General features: G+C 45.3%; 1 protein-coding gene across 2 annotated transcripts in view; it reads left to right on the top strand.

The window, feature by feature from the left end:
- The window catches only part of LOC6531754 (Krueppel-like factor luna), a 32,916-nt gene extending 15,991 nt beyond the window's left edge, over nt 1–16,925 (top strand). For both annotated transcript variants that reach the window (XM_039372402.1, XM_039372403.1), the window contains 2 exons: nt 14,707–15,537; nt 15,653–16,925. In XM_039372402.1, the coding sequence (XP_039228336.1) occupies nt 14,707–15,537; nt 15,653–15,825 (1,004 nt within the window). In that variant the 3' untranslated portion in view covers nt 15,826–16,925. The remainder of the gene's footprint in view (nt 1–14,706; nt 15,538–15,652) is intronic.
- The last annotated feature ends 932 nt before the right edge of the window (nt 16,926–17,857 follow it).

Here is a 17,857-nt window from a genome sequence, read left to right as displayed (position 1 = left end):
GGAAATCATAAAAATGTTAAATGACAAGCGGGCGCATGTTCATTTTAGCGTTGTCTGTCTGTAGTTGCAGTTGTTGTTGCTGCTGCTGTTGTTGTTGTTGTCGTCGTTGCTGTTGTGTTTGTTCGCATTGTCAAATTGCGATCAAAAACGCAACAAACGAAACATGCCACACGGAGCCCGGCCAGTCGGCATCGCAACCTCCTGGACCAGCAGCATCATGAATCAAAGCCAAAAGCCTAGCCACCATCAAACACTCACACACTAACTTTTAGTGAGCAGCAACAACAGGCACAACAACCCGCGACAACCAGAATCAGCTGAATGCGTTTTAACGGCTACTTGTCTTTAGCTATTTATTGAAAGGATTTTCAACACTCGCACGGGAAGTCGAGGAGATACCTGACTCAAGAGAGGTATCGTACACTGGAAAAAGAGTAGGAACAATTGAGAATATTACACACTTACTAAGATTGATTAAATGCAATTAGATGGCAAGTTAAAGTTATTCATATTAAGGATGTAAAGGAAAGGAGCCAGGGAAATAAAACTGAAGCTCTTTACATTCATAATTAATATAGTTAAAATCTTTATAGTATTTAATATGCAATACTAATCCTTAGTCTTGGCCAACATTAACGCTCAGTGGCTCTCTGCACTCAATCTGCGTTCGCTGCCTAAGTCTTTCGTTTGCTGCCTGCCAGTTGCTAGCGTCAGTCATTCATGCATTCAATCATTTAATTCAATTTGAAATTGTACAACAAGTCGCACATTTGCGCCTGCCACATGTCCACAACCCCGAGACGGAGTCTCCACTCCGAGACAGATCCAGACTGCGGCGACTTCGACCAGGATTGGGATTGCTTCGGTAGTGGGACTCCAATTGGGAGCTGTGTGAGCTGTGGGCTGCTGCGCATTGATGCCACAGTGGGGCCGGGAACAGTCACACACATTTGATTATGAAAAGCATGCGTCTGCAACTGCAACTTTAGCTGCGTCTTGTGGCTGCAACCAAATCGATAAAAATAATTGGTTGGCTGTAGTTCAGCTGACTGCGACTGCGACTTTGACTGCAACTGCAACTTCGTCGGCGACTTCGACTGCAACGTCGACTTTGCGCCTGCGCGCTCGAATTCTGTTGAATTTTCAGTTTGACATGGATTGCTGCTGTTGATCGGTTGGTCCCGATCAGGGATCAAGTGGGGGGCTTTGAGGGGGCTTTTGGGGGGAGGGATGACGACCATTACAACATGGACAGCAGACGTTGGCGGTTTTCCCACGTTCGTGAAAATATTTTTTCGCAAATTATTGGTAAAATAAAATTTTGCACATTTTGGTTTAACGATTTGAATGTGCGCGCTCTCTTACAAGGAAATTAAGGCTGGCGAATGGAGTAATCCTAATGAAGCAATCCCCATAACTAACTACACACAGACACCATATAAATACGGCTGATGGATTCGATTGTGCAATCGGTGTGAGAAAATTCACTGATATCATATCGTTTGACACGATAAATTCTTGAGAAGTTTTTGCACGTTTGAAAGTAAAAGTACAGTGGGTAGAAAAGAAAAGTTTATTTGCAGGAAATTTGATGTTTCAGGATTTGCTATAACATTTTGATTCAAATAGGAATAAGTTAAAAGTATAAAATGCTTTTTATCATCAAGTAAGTTTACTCGAATGAACAGCTCTCGCTAAATTCTACGCCATGAAATGCTCTTGACTTTGTACAAGATACCAACCTAACACAATCTGGCAATTAGTTTCCCTATCATTAAACACAATTTAAGCCAGGTTTAGCCACTCTGCCCAACGTAAGTTGCGTAACAAGTGGTTTGCCCTAAATCATCTTGCAAATCTGCAGGAAAGAGAAACGAGCGAAAATTCCTGCGCAAATTACGCAAAAGCTGGGAAAACAAATGTGAGCAAATTTTTATTTACTTAACGTGTGTAGCTGGTGACAGTTGTCACGGCTGGTAAGTAAAGTAAGTAAGGAGTCCCACTCCAGCGGCTTGCACTTTAAAAAATTAATTGCCGAGATTTATGAGCCAGTTAGTGGATCGAATCGGGTCCGCGGGTCCGAGTTAAGTTGTATCTGCAGATGCTAGTCCGCATCCCCATCCACATCCACATCCACATCCAAGTCGTAGTTGGAGCTGGAGTCAGAGTCGGATTCGGCGTCTTAGTTGGACTTGGAGTCGGAGTGCGTGCTCAGTCCGTTAGGAGTTTAGAGTTGAGAGCCTTATAAGGCTGCCGCGCTTTATGCATAAGCTGAACCACATTTTCCAGCCACTTCACACTTTTATCAGCTTAAAATATGAAGCGGCAAGCTATGGGAAAATCTTTTATAGACCAACCTCCACGGCAGACGGAGTTACCATCGGGGCACTCGAACGGAGGAGTACCGCAGTAGAAAAGAGCCGACAGTCAATTGTGTGAGGAGAAAAGATTTGCGAGCTCCGATAAAGCCGAATGCAGTTGGATGCACTCGTGAGATGATGACGACGATGCCCATGGAGGAAATGGAGGTGGAGCTGGAGCTGGAAGTTTGGAGTTGGGGGGCTCTGTCTGGATCGTCGAGAGAGTCGTTTCCCCCACAGCGATTTTTGATATCTCACCCCGGGCCGCGTTTGCGGTTTGTGCCCCACTCTCTATAATTAGACAATAAACAATGCCACAGACAAAAGGCATTGGGTGCTCGTTTGGGGCGTGGCCAATACCTCATACAACACCAGACACACACACACACACACACACACGAGAGCACCGGTTGAAGCCAATGGGCAATCAAAATCAGCGACAAATTGTGCATTTTGTGGTCACAAATTGAGTTAACGCTGCCAAATTAGCGGCATGAATTTATCGCTCGGCCAAACGGCCAACAACAAAATCAACTGGCCAAACGCAAAAGCAAACGCGGAGCGGGATTCGATTCGGGTTCGGACTCAGACTCAGAGACTCACAGCCAAGCTTTAATTAAGTCTTTACCCGGCCAGCCACTCGGGCAGCGGCAGCCGTTGTTACCACACACTGCGAGAAATTGCCCCCGACCACCGGCAGCCGTTCCAAATCGATCCCATCCGTGGACAATATTTCGGAAACTCTGGCCATCATTAGCTTAGCGATTTTCCGCTTCGGGCCGTTAAGAGCTTAGTGACCATAGAAAATCGACTGTGACAGTGACGAAGTGAAGTATTGTGGTAATTAAAAGGAGTTTCTCAGATCTTAACAACATATTGTTTGTTTTTTAATTGAGCTACATGCACTGATATCTCTTGTAAAGTAAACATGAATTTCTTTAAACCAAAATCAAAGATGTTGCCTGCAGCAGAAAGATTTTCTTGCAGTGCACGTCTGGGATAGCCAGCACCATTTGAAATTGGGTGCACCGCAGCCTGGCTCGCTTAAATAAATAAATCTGCTCGGGTTGCTGCTGCTGCTGCTGCTGGGGCAGCTCACTGTGGCCAGCAACAATTGGCGCTCGCCTCTTGCCACCAATAAAAGATCGCAGCTCGCTGATTTGACAGGTGAACAATTTTGGGGTTGGGCAGTTTCGAGTCCGAACTGCAAGTTGCGAGCTGCGGCATGTGTCGCTGCCTCTCGTTGTTGCCGCTGCTGCTGTTCAGGTGCCCACCCACCTGGCTTCGATTGGCGGTAACATTTGTTTTGCTCGCCAGATTATTTCAACAAACTGGTGACAACAAATTAATTTAAAAGATTGCCCAGATATCAGCTCGGTTTGTATTTTACTTACTTTGTTCGCTTGAGTCTCCTTAGCACCAGAGCAGCATCGGTGGGTGGTTGTTAGCTCAATTGATAACTGCTGGAAGATAGCAGGGAGCTGGAAGCTGGGAACTGGGAACTGGCAGATATTTTATGAATACTTTATGGTGGACTGTGGGAATGGCGGAAGATGGGAGTCCTCAGATTGCATCGCGGGCGATTTATATATGCTTTCTCAGGGCGGGTGTATTGAAACTCTTAATTGGCACTCGGGTATTATACCTTAATAGTCTTGATCATAAACAACTGGTGAGAGTAGAACCACTAAGTAAATGTATACAACAAACCAATATAGCAAACAAATCAATAAAGGCTTTATCGAATTACTTATACCTTATAAATCTGACATTCAATGATTTCCGCTACGGAATAACTCACCACTGCTGTCATTCGCTAAATCTCAATATGCAAACTGCTGGGTTGTGTGGTTGTTTTCAAAACCACAAAACCAAAATTGATTGCACACTTCAAATACCATTGAAAAGGCGCATGACGGATGCGATCGGATCGGGCATTGAGACAGCCCCAAATAAATATGGCCTGGCCGGGCCATAAATAAAGAGAAGCCAGCAAAACCAGCGAAAAATGTGCCGAAATCGAACATTGAACATCGATTTTGCAAGGTCAAATGGAGGAATCGAAACTGGCTGTGGGATCTGGGATCGCCTGTCTTTTTGGCCGCATCGACTGCTAACTGCTGGCTGCTCGGGCCCTTAAACTTTTCAAAAGTCAACAGCAGTTTAAACTCGTTTGCAAAACACTAACGGCCAAAACGCCTCGGTGCCCCCCGCCGCGCTCTACACTCAATTTGTTTGCCCAGCGGCATTGAGAATTGGAGTGTCAAACTTTCAGCTTTCGATGCACGCCAGGATCCCGGGACCTGGCCAAAACCCATGGTCGCGAACTGAAACAGAAACGAAGTCGCCATTACACCGAGAAAAAGAGGAATCACAAAAAAGGATGAGTGTGTAAATATCTTAATTATGGCATAACTTTTAAGATGATGGTCACACGTGGAAAAGGAGTAATTTTTGTTGACCTGGTAACTCTAACTTGCTTGTTGCATTCAAAGTTTCAGTTGTTCGAATTGCTTTTTAGGTGAACATTATTAATATACCAATAATTCCTCTCAGTGCACTGACTCAGAGAAGGAGGTACTACAGCGGAGGCTGGCTGCGATGGCTTCTTGCTGGTTTTGTATTGACATTAAATGAAATAATCTGCGATGATTGTGCATTAGTTGCAGTCGGATGCTGTCCCATGGCCAGGGACTGGGGTAATAGTTCTAGACTGCTTGCTGCCTCATGCAGTGACTTCCACGAGGGGATTGGGGTTTGGGATGGCCATGGGAGGATGGTAGGATGGGAGGATGGGAGGATGGGAGGACGGTAGGATGACTGCTCGTGGAGCATCGCTGGGTCGTGGTTCCCATGGCATGATTTTGCATGAAATAATGTGGCGCACGAGTGGGCGGGCAGATCCGTGCGGGGGGCCACTTGTCGTGGAGCAGTCGTTTTGGCATTGCCAAAGATACAAAGCACAGTGGGGCAAAGGTGTTATCACAATCAATCAGTTTGGGCGATAAATTCAAGAGTACTGTTAATGGCTAAAAGAGTTGCATGGCAGGGATATAACACATTTTAACTGAGAAAGCTAACTTAATGGATATACAAAAGGGAACTTTGAATTTGATTCTCGTTTTGTGATCTTAGTCGGACTGACTTCAAAACTCTTATGGATATCTATGCATATCACCGATTCAGAATATAGTTATTGACAGTCTTTCATGTTCTCATTTTGTAGCATACTTTTTCAAGAAATTGTTAGGACTGTTAGAACTGCTTGGGAATTTTAGAGCAAGAGCGGTGAAGTAATCCTTACGATCCACTTATTTTTATGATGCTAAGGACATTTCTCGATAGATTTTCGCATTTTTCAGATCCACAGTACCGCAGGCTAGTGTCGCAGTTTCGCTGTGGCTTTTTGGGAGCTTCATTCAGGCGCTTGTCTTTCGGTTTCTGTTTCTGTTGCTCTATTGCTGTATTGCTGTATTGCTGCTCCGTTCGGCTTGGGGTTTTCCATTTTACTGTTTCTGTTTCTGTTTTCAGCCGCCAAATTTGCGATGAAACAGGAACCGTTAACTGCGGCAATTTGTGCCTTCTCCCTCACTCGCCAGCCGTCTCGCTCTGCGAGGTGTCTTTCAGTTAGTTTCCCACGTTATAATTCGTTAGATTGCCAATGCTTTTTTCGGAGTAGTCGGACTCCAGCACTCGGATTGCTTTAGTTTTGGGAGGCTTTACTTTTCGGTGTTCTGCCGCTGATTGACGGCGCTGAATTTCCATTTTAGTGCAATGGCAACTATTACCTTCTAATATCTAATAACCCAAACCAAGTTTCTGTATTGCAATATATTTGTTTTTAATTTATGGTAGTAACTATTGGCTGTATTAATGTTATAGGGTATTTCAAACTTGGAATGAACGGCACAATGTTTTCCTCTTATTTTTGGGTGTTTTTCGGGAGGTTCCTTGGGATTCCCAGGCCTTGGGTTGACACTGTCTTGGACTGCTTAGACTGGTGGCCATTGGAGTGGGAATTGCGTGAGGAGAGGCCTTTCTCTTTTCACCTCTCTATTTCTCGTCGCCCGTCTCGCTCTTTCTCCAGCCTCACGTGCAGGCAATTATTTTATCAATCATTTAGGCGCTGCCACAGGTAAATGTTGTAGTTGCAAGCTCCTCTTCACCCGGCTAGTCGTCTGTGTTATTTTTCACCATTTTTTTTTTTTTTTTGTGTTTGTGGTGCTGCGAATCTTCAGTGGTGCTGCTGCTGCTGCTGCGGTGGTGCTGGTGGTGCTCAAACAGCGAAAACGCATTTAATGTCTGCTTAGTGTGATTACGACGCATTAATGCCGTGCTCTGCAGCCAAATGGCCAACAAACGTCCAGGCATCTCCACCTTGTCTATACGTTTTGTTGCTATTTTTTTTCCCCGATTTTTTTTCTATTTTTGTTCGTGTTGTTGCTGTAGTATTTTACTGTTTTACAGTCACCGGCCTCGTCTTCAACTGCAGTTGTTGTTGCTGTTGTTATATGTGTGTTAACTTTCAAATAAATTAAACATGAAGCCGGGATCATTTATTTCACTCGCTCCACCTAGCCAACGTGCTGCACTGTGAGAAAAGGTTAATTCAAGTAAATAAAGAAATAAAAGGAATCATTTAAAATACTTTCATAAGTGCCTAACATAATGGCATAATTTCAGAGGCTTCCTATTTTTCATCTGACAGTATCACTTATGTATTAATTATTTATCTAATATTTCATATTTATTTTCGCCTGTGTAAAACTGGCCAATTTTACTAGTCGCCTCGTTTGGGGCAAGCAGCAAGCACATAAATACACTCGCACACACAACCACACACACGCGACGCAATGTTTCTTCATTTTCACATTAAATGTGCAATCCTCGACATTTGTTTGAATTAACACGCGGCAATTACCGCTCACCAAGCCAAACTCGAACTCAAACTTCGACTCCAACTCTGCAGTTAGCCCCAAAAAGTTGGGAGCTCGGCGATCCAATTATCCCAGCGCCAACATCGAGTCAACCTCGAGGTGAGCCTTTCCAGAAGCAGCTGGCGAGGATCGGACTGAGCTCCAATTGGTGATTTGGAGGGTTGTAAAAGTCGGTGCTTAACTGCACAATCGATCAATCTATGTATAATGACCCGGCTGATTGCTGAGTGCTAATTCTTAGATAAATAACATTAATTAATCTCGTAAACTGATCAGTGGGCTACCAAATGGGCAGTATCCAGTAGAGATTAATAGTTACTCTAAATAATAAAAGGATTGGCCATTCCGAAGGCGCTAAGGACCTGGGAGTTATCCATTGATATAAATTAGAATCTGATAAGTAAGGTCTGAAGCATAAGTGTTATAAATACTTAATACTATTGCATGCTATTTAAAGTAATAATTTAACCAATTTCGATTTCAACAAAAACTATTTAAGCATACGTGTCACTGGCTCTTATAAAGATATTTTGAGTAAGACTTGCATTAAGTCCGCGCCTGCCAGCCCATCGATTACGTATGCGCATCAATAAATCAATGAAATGCTGCATAAAACGATCATTTAATGCACCATCCGATTCGATCCGAGCCCAATCAGAATTCCCGGCCATAGCATTTCATATAAATGTATATATATATATATGGTAAAGTTGTGCCGCCGCAGAAAAAACCACTTAAACTGCTTTGCCGCTGTTTATCTCAGCCGGCAGACAAAGAAATGCATAAATTATTTCTCGCAGGCATTTTAAAGCGCCTGTTAGCCCAGTGCAACTGGCAACTTGCAACTTGCAACTATCAACTGGCAACTGGCAACTTGCAACCGATGGCCGAGAGCGACTCTGCCTACTTACTGGCCATTTAGAAAGCCTTCGCCTTCGCGGCCGTGTCCACGCTTTTGTCCATATTTGTACACAATTAGCAATGACACAAAAACAAAAAAAAAATAAATAAAAACGAAAAGGCCAGGGGAAAACAGAATCGCGGCTGGCAAGTGAAAAAAAAATGGGGAAAAAATAAAAAATGCATACGTTAAGGAAACAAACTTCACACACCATAAATCGATTATCATTGCACACACACAAACAGACACATACCGGCTAACGCATACAGACAAAGCGACACCATGGCGGGACACGCACACACACATATATAGGCATTAAATCAAATTGTGCATTTTACGCCTCGTCTGGTTTGTGCATAAATTTATTTATCGGCTTGTCCATCGACATTGGCTGCCGTCGCGTTATCGCACACGCATCCACGCCATCATCATTACCATCGCAATAATCGTCATTATCGCCACAGCGATCGTCATCATCGTGATCGGCATTTGGTCATCGGACCATCGGACATCGGACGACAGACATCGGACATTGCGTATACGCCATGTGCGCGCGCGATCTGCTTGTGTCCGCTGTGCATGCATAAAATGTATAACAAAATTGTCATTAGCGCAATGCATTTGTTAAGCACTCACAGATCGGGCGATAAGTGAAGGAACGGGGGCTCCTTTATCCAGCTCCTGACCATCCAGCATCCAGCATGCAGCTAGCCAGTCATCCGACCATCCATCCATCCATCCATCCATCAACGCCAGGAGAGAGAACACGCGCTGACAATCAATGGCGACAAGCGAAGCTGCCTGAAACGGGTCCGGTTTTGGTTTGCAGGCAGGCCAGCTATTTCACACCTTCGCAGTGGCCTACACTGGCAAAAATTGGGACTTGATTGTAATACTATGAGTACAAAACAATCTTTAAACTGATTGGACAATATAGAGCTATATTTTAGTAGGTAAACCCTTTGAACCTTTGAAGACCTTTAATGTAAGATTATAGTTAGCTTGTTCTGTAGAAACGCCGAGTGTTGACTACATTTTTCTCCGCGTGTATGTGTAGCTCTGGGATCCTGGCTCTTTGGCTTTTTTGGCCTGGTCTGGGGGCTTGGTGTAAAATGCCTGCATGATTGGCATTGCTTTTGTATCTTCGGCCATGTCCGTGTGTCGTCGCCGGCTTATTGACAATGCGTCAGGCGTTTGCTCCGCCGGCGGTGGTCAGCTTTGATGACTCCAGTTGGCCAGTTAGGCAGTTAGCCTGTTAGCCCGTCCGCCAGTTGGCCAGTTTGCCAGTCTGCCAGTTTGCCCATCTGAACAGAGAGATGGAGCTCAGCTGCGACGGAGCGACGGTCTAAAAACTAGTTGCGTTGACATACCAATTAACTTGACAAATACATAATTGGTAGCAAAAACAATTAAATGTCCGCTTTTTTGCTGGCTTTCAGCTACCGCCTTTTGATCAAGAACTCCATGCGAGGCATGCCCCTAAACACACGACTCTGATCGACCATTTCGCTGTCAGCTTATGAGTCTCAGAAATTCATTTAAATTTATCTAGTTGTCAGCGTTTTTCTGCCATTGCTCTAAGATATTTGCACAATTTGCTCATAAAAAAGAAATCAACCAAAGCCAAAAACCAGCACAAAAAAAACCTGTGGGAGTCGGCTGGATGAGGGGCTGCATTGCATTGGGGTTTTACTGGGGAAACTGGGGACTCGGGAGAGGAAGCAGAGCTAACGAAGCGCCAACGTCTTGCGATGCTGTTTGCTGATTTTCTTGTGGGCAGCCCTCGCTGACTGGGAATACCCTTTGGCATGGGAGGGTATTACGAGTTTGTAAAGCAACTTAACATGGTCATTTAGTTATCACAAAGGCGATTAATAGATTTTTTATTACGTGGGTTGTTAATGGTTAAACCTGGTTTTCTGATTCAAGATTCAATTCTAAATACAAAGTAAGCTAGGCGCCTTACAGTTTCACTGTTTTGACTGCAATCACTATATGAACTCATAGATCTGCGAAACTAAAGGGCATTCCAGAGTCGCCAGCCCAGACATTGTTGACTTTACTGGGCTTATTTTAGCTGGCTCCTTTGGCAGGTGCAGTTTGCATTCGCTGTGTTGTTGCTCATTAGTTTTTTCCCTGCTGCCACGGAGTCTACGTCTGTTACCATTTTGGGCTGGCTGGGAATCGGGCGCTGGATTAGCAGGTAAGGTAAGGTACGGTAAGGTAAGGTAAGGTAGGCCAGCCGCCAAAAGGAAAATCGAAATGTTTTGCAGTGTGCAGTGTGGGAAAACTTTTATTTCAAGGTTCAAAAGACGCCCGCAGAGTGTGAAAAATGGCTGAAACAAAAAGCCAAAGTGGCTGGCGGAGGGTACGCTATAATGGTGGCGATTCCGACTTACCCAGCGTCGACTGCCCCCACGGCGTATGCGCAATGCCATAAATTCAATGTGACTCGTCGGTGGCCCAAAACGTATCGGAGTCAAAGTTGGTCAACTGATGTGGCTGTGGCCCAGAAAGCGAAACGGTTCATGTGTGAAAATCGCTTACTGCAAAAGATGCAGACACGGACACGGATACGCAGCCATGTTGTTTCATAATTATAACTTAAATACGACAGTTTCGTATAAAAATCAACTAGTAAATCAACGTAAGCTCGCCTGGCAATTAACTGGCTAGAAACGTAACACACGTTGGATGTTGGTCGGTGCTCAGTGCTTGGTGGTGCCTTCTGGTGGTACTCTGGTGGTGCTCTGGTGGTGCTTGGCCAAGCACGTCGCCAAGTTTTAGCCCGGAATCGGACTTGGAGCCAAGTTGAGCTGAGCTGTGCTGAGCTGCGCTGCCCAAGCCAGCCAAGCGAACTGTCAATTATAACCAATCGCACACCAAGTGCACATTAAACCCTATCAACTGTTTTTGTAATTTATTGTTCGCCTGGGTTTTTCTCTCTCTCCCCGACGCTCCTCATTTCTAAACTTGCAACTCTTGCAGTCGCATTTGGTGCGAGATCCGCATTGCACATTGCGCACTGCACACACCGCACACGCTGGCACAGTGGGCACAGTTATTGAAACGAAAAAAGTTCGTATAGATATAGAAAATATATGGAAATATATATAAAAAAAAATATATAAAAAGTATATAAAAAAAGTCTATATAAAATTTCATATATGTTTCATATGTTTCTTTAGCACAATTCTGACTCACAATGTTTGATTAGGAGTTTATGGCTTACTTACCATTTTACCTATCAAACTATCGCTTGCAAAGAGAAACATATATTTTAACTTCGCTCTTGTGATTAGCGGATATGATCATAATATAATAATAATATTATATTATCCTGTGCTGGTGATGAGCAACTACGAATTACTACTAATATTTGTTGGCCATGGCACACATCATAATGTGTGTTCACATAATCTCAGCTTTCGTTTAATAAACTTTCAGACTGGATAATTAGCTACCACTAGTTCTAGGAAAAGATCGACATAGCGTAGTTCCCTTAACCACTTACTTTCCACCACGGTTCCCTCTCGCCGGCGATGACTATTTTTCTTGGCTTGGTCTGGGGACGATCTGGCCTCATCATAATTATCGCCGACTGCGGCTGGGGCGGCACGTTCGACTACGCACACTCACAGAGGGGGCGGCAAAGGGGGCGGGGCCGATGGGGGTAAATGGGAATGGGGATGGGGCTGGGGAGTTAGAGATGGGGGTTACCGGCTGCTCAACGTAAATCTAGCTAAGTCAAATGAGCAGTTTATGGCCACAGCGACGACCATTTGAAGACGCGCCAAAGGAGCCCGAGATGGAGGAGCCTGTCTATATAGCATCGCATCGCATGGCATCGCATCGCATCGCTATGGATCGCATCGGATTGGATCTGCCGGGTGCCACTTGGGGGCAACATTCACTTTTTTTATTGCACCACTTTGGCAATAGGCACAAGTGTGATTTCAAATCTCTGGGTCGCCCGGTGCTTGCTGTTTTGGAGTTAGCTGTTTGTGGCCTGTTGCCTATTGCCTGCTGCCTGCTGAATGTTCCCTGTTGCCAAAGCCAAATTGGCAGAAATATGAAGTCAGCGTGTGCATTTCGGTAAAAGCGGTGATTACACACACACACACACACACGCTCCCAAACACACACATTCGGATATTGGACAGGAGAATGGCCATTTGGGAGACGAGAAATATATGACAGCCGGCGAGTTGGCACATAATGCGCATTAGCATACGCCACCGTAGCATCCAGTTCCCTTCTCTCTGAAAATCTTCAGTGCCACAACTAGGTACTACTACTACCACTACAACTGCTGAACTTCCCTTTCCAGCAATTGCAAATGGGGCAAGCGGAAAAGACACAGAAACTACAAATGCAACTGCAACAGCAACAGAAAAAAGCAAATGCAACAGCAAACAGCACTGTGGGCTGACGTTGATGGCCAGTTCAATTAAATGCCATCAATTTTAATAACGCGCCTGCCTGGGCTAACGGACCTCAACCCGGGGCCACTCTACCTGCCTCCCTCGAAACTACAGTCCTACTTCTGGAACACTGCCTCCCTGTGTCCAAGTACCCGGCTACAATGGATACAGTGCATCTAATATCAGTGGAAACACTTTTATCTAGCTTAAGAGCCTTTGATGAAATAAGATTTTTATAAAGTGAAATTGCTTAATTTCTTTATATATTTATTTGTAATATCGAGGAAAGACTGTCATCGAGTTGATCCTCCATCAAGGAACTCCATAAATGGTGCAATACCACATAGCCCAAGGATTCACTTTTTATTGCCCATATTACTACTTGCTTTTAAACACCTTTTGAATGCTTTGTTGTTTTATCACTTCTGCGCTCAGGGAACAAAAGAGGAAGCGTTGCACTTAGGCAAGTCCTACTGTGGCAAGTCTCCTACCTTGGGCACTGTAACCCGGTGCTGGTGAAACAAAACGCTCGCTGGCATGGAAATTACAAATGCATCAAGCCGGGGCACACACATGTGTAGACAGTCGCAAACGCACTTGAGGCACTTGAGGCCAAGAAACCAGCGGACCAACGGACCTGCGGACCCCATTCTCTGCTTGGCCGGTCAGTTTAGGCCCGGTTCGGATGGTCTGGTTGCTGGTGTTGCTGTTGTTACTGTTGTTGGCCATGTGGCCCTCGGTCATGTGGAGTTTGCAGGCTTGACAAAGCACTTAAGCCTGGGTCACTTGTACAGATCGCCTCGATCCCCTTTCGCCTGCCTTTTGTTTTGGCCACTGACAAACGAGCTGCAACGCCGAGAAGAGTGAAAATTGAATGTGCTTAGCAGGCCAAAAGAAGATAAAAAAAAATCAGAGGGTGACTTGGGGCAACGGGAATAAGCTTTAAATACTTTTTCAGCCTGCACTTGGGTTTTAATTTGTCAAACTCGCTGTCAAAGGCTAACTAGTGCGGTGATTTGTTAGCATGAACACACTTTTTTCATTGTATAAATCCTTAAATTGCTATTTACAAGTTAATATAAATTTATAAAAATAAATAGACAGAATTTGTTGGGCAACTGCAAAATCCTAGTTTAAATAATTCAGTCGGGAAAGATGCCTCGAAAATCTTAAGGCGCAACAAGTGGCCAAGTCAAGTGGCAAGCCTGGGCAAACTTCTGTGAGATTTCGGTTTGCTCAGCCGCATGGAGCACCCTTCAAGTTGAGGGGAACTGGGGGGAGAGGTGGGGCAGCTTGGCGGCAATTGATGTTGATGTCGCGGGCGCCAAAATCGACACACTTGTCCCAACTGCAACTGCAACTGGAACTGCAAATGCAACTGCAACTGGCAGCCGAAAGTGGCAGCAGTCGTCGTCTGGAGCGCATAGTACAGGTTAAATGGATCACGACTGCACGGTCTGCATCGGAATCCGCCTCTTGGACACTCGTCTCCATCTCCATCTCTAACTTCAACTCCAACTTCGACTTCCACTTCGAATCTTGGAGTCTTCGTCCGTCCATCTGTCCGTCCGTCGGCTGCCGTCTGTCTGCCGGCCATAAAATACGCGACATGCAAACGTTTTTGATGCAATGAGGCGGTCGAACGAAATTAGGAAATTGTGTAAAGACTCCCGACTGACAGGCCAAAGTGTTCCCGGCCAGCTGCTTCCCTTTAACTGCTCCTCAACTGACATGCCCTGCATTCTGGCTTGGTTTCACAACGTCTATAATTGTAAATATACGCAAATATTTATTGCTTACAAAATAGGTTATTTCAGAAATTTTGCCACTTATTGTAAATACATCCTTGGCTTTTAATAGCATATGTGGCACTAGGGTATCCTGATGTTCGGCTTATTCTGTTAGCTAGCCTACCTTGTTTTTCGGTTGGTAGTTTGGCTCAGTTTGCGGTTCATTTACGAGGCTCATTAGGCATTGGCGGCCATAAAGTTGGCCCCGCCATTTGGCCATTTTGTTCACCGAATCTCAATGGGTTTTCTCAAGCACTCTAACTCTGTTTTCCCCGCCAATTTTTCGCCCCGCAGCGAGTACTTCGCATGGAAACAGCAGCAGCAGCTACAAATTCTCGTCGGCCAACAAGACAGTTGGCTATAGCAATGGCAAGCCGGGTGGATCCTCCGGCTCGTCCTCGTCCTCGGGCTTTGGAGCGGGCTCAGCTGGATCCACGTCGTTGGGGGCCTTTGCTGCCCAGCAGCAGCAACAGCTGTATGCCTCCTCCGGTGTGTCCAAGTTGCCATTCTCGCCGTTCTTCGCGGCCTCGCCATTCTTTTTCACCTATCGACGGATCAGCGGAAGCGGAAGTGGAAACGGCAGCGGCAGCGGAAGTGTCAGCGTCAAGCAGGAGGACAACAACAACAGCTGCAGCTACAACAACGGCAGCAGCAGCGGCGGCGGCGGCGGCACAGGATCGACGACGAACAGCAGGACTATGCAGGACTACGAGAGCAAGTTCTCGCTGCTGAGCCTGTTCAAGAATCCCTACAAGTTTGCCGGAGGCGATGGCCATGCCTCGCGCAAGACCTCGCCCACCGGCGGCTCCAGCAAGTCCCTGGCCTCCAACTCCTCGCCCAGCTGGAAGAGCTACGCCGGCTCAGCCTCGCCGCACGCCGCCCTTAACCCCGCCTTCGGGGGCATGGCACGGGGGGCAACGCGCAAGGATAGCAGCAGCTTCAGTGGGATTAACTTTGGCGGGAGCAGCTCAGCCTTCGGATTCACCACCTCCTCCGATTCGATGGCCAACGGCGGCTACAATGATCTCTCCAAGAACCGCAAGGTGCACAAGTGCGACACCGAAGGATGCGACAAGGTGTACACCAAGAGTTCGCACCTCAAGGCGCACAAAAGGACGCACACAGGTGAGATTCAGTTTAAATCACATATATTCCATGATTATTTCATAGTTTAAATTACTGTAGTTATTAGTTTTTGGTAGCCAATGAACTAAGCTAATGAACTCCTAATCTCCGCCAGGTGAGAAGCCGTACGTGTGCACGTGGGAGGGCTGCATCTGGCGTTTCGCCCGCTCGGATGAGCTGACCCGCCACTACCGGAAGCACACGGGCGTGAAGCCCTTCCGCTGCCAGCTGTGCACCCGGAGCTTCAGCCGCTCGGACCACCTGTCGCTGCACATGCGCCGCCACTGAGGATTTGGAACTGCCGATCTGGCCATACATACTCGTACTTGTACTCGTAATCGTACTCGAAATCGCACTCGTGTTCGAACTACTCACATCCGTGAATACTCATCTGAGATGCTGTCGTGGAGCAGCTCTTGATTATTTATACGCACTCGAATCACATCCATAGATCATTCACTGAGACCAGATATTCCATGTCGCCTAAGTAGCTCAATTTAGAACTTAAGAGGGCTCAAAGCCCAACTTAGTTAGTAGCTAGACTATAGTTTTGTGGCGGAAAGATTTGTAAAATTTTTCACATTTTAAGCCCAGAGACAATTGCCTTCAGAAGCCAAGTTAACAAAGTGGATTTTTACCTACTATACATAGACATACATATGTATCTGCATAGTTAAATATATATACATACTACGGATAGTTTTTGGATTGGTGCTAGCAACTTGCGTGTACATAGTTCTAGATAAACGTATACAGCCCCTAGATTGGTAAGATGAAATTTAACTAATTTTAGATCAAATTTTAATTGGTTTTTAAGTAGAAAATTGTATACAGAAAAACAAACAAAAGAGGCAAAACAACCCGAAAAGCAAAGCAATATTTATATATATATAGAGATACTCTCATCTGCAGGGTATTTTCATCATTTTGTACTATACGCATATGGAGTGATAGTTGATGAGGATTCTTACTTAAAGGGGCTCGATAAGGGAAGTGTTTGATAACGTCTTCTAAACAAAAACATTGATAGTTTGAAACCTAAAGATACGATAACATCGATTTCTTATTAAAAAAAAAAGCTGTATTCAGAACCTTAGGTGCCTTAAATTCTATAACATACTTGCTAAAATTAAGTTATTAATTTTAATTTCATCTTTTGTTAATCCTATAAGCATAGTTTTTCACCCAACATATACGCTTTAAGCTGCCTTATAGCCACGCAACGCACTGTATTCCCTGGCGAACCCCAATAGCAATTTGCCTCATACCAACTGTCATCATAGATTTTAGCACACTCATAGACCAACAACATACACACAAAAGCAAAACAAATTGTATTATTTTTTGAGAAATAAAAGAAAAGCGAATACTTTTTTGTACCAAACGAAGCCTTGGCCGTGCTCATTACGGGATACCTGGCCAAATCCGACAAATCCGCCAAATCTGAGGCAGAGTCCAAGTCCGGCGAGCATTTTCATTTGAATGAAAAATCAATTGGCGCACAATGGGGCTGCGGTTAACCCACAAGTTCCCTCCAAACCCCCTCTCTACCCCATCGATGGAGATGGGTGGCAAGTTGTCAGCAGCGACTGCCGGCCGCCTTTTTCTCTTGCTCTTGCTTTTGCTATGCTATTGCTATGCTTTTGCTGTGCTTTGTGGCACGGCACGCACTCCCCGCCAATTGCAATTGTCCAGGGGAGCATTGTCGTCGTTTGTCGTCTTTTGCAACTTTGCAACGTACGACCGCGCGTTGTTTGCAATAATAAAGATGACAAATTTCTCGTCATTTGTAATTTCAATGCGCGAAGCCGGAGCTTTGCAGCTTTGGAGCTCTCGAGCCATGGAAGCTGGATCTTTGGGCCTGGCTAATACGCATAACTGGTTGACTGGTTGCTTGGCTAGATGGCTCCGATGGTGGATGACACCTGCAGCGGAAATCAGTGCATGAATAACGCTCTCGGTCATTAAGGCACAATTGTGAAATATTACGCATACGCCATGGCAATTTATTGGTAAATTAATAACCGAATACAAGGCAGCCGACAGTAGCGACTACTACAACCGCTACTGCCGTTTAATTTTCAGCTCTTGGTGGTGCTGTTGGTGGTGCTGATGGTGGTGGTGGTGGTTGTGCTGCCGTCACCGCGTTTAGCATAAAGGTTAGACAAATATAACAGACCGGTTTTTTGGGTTAATTAATATGCCTTGGGTCAGGTCAATATTGCGGCGACTAGCGCCGCTGCGATGCTGGAGGATTGGATGGAGCTTGGATTGGATGGATGCCAGCCGAGTGACTGGTGGGCCGGGGAGGTCAGGTTTA

Source organism: Drosophila yakuba, chromosome 2R (assembly GCF_016746365.2).
Source record: "Drosophila yakuba strain Tai18E2 chromosome 2R, Prin_Dyak_Tai18E2_2.1, whole genome shotgun sequence".
NCBI lineage: Eukaryota > Metazoa > Arthropoda > Insecta > Diptera > Drosophilidae > Drosophila > Drosophila yakuba.
Note: the sequence above shows the minus strand (reverse complement) of the source record. Positions and strands in the feature narration are given on the sequence as shown.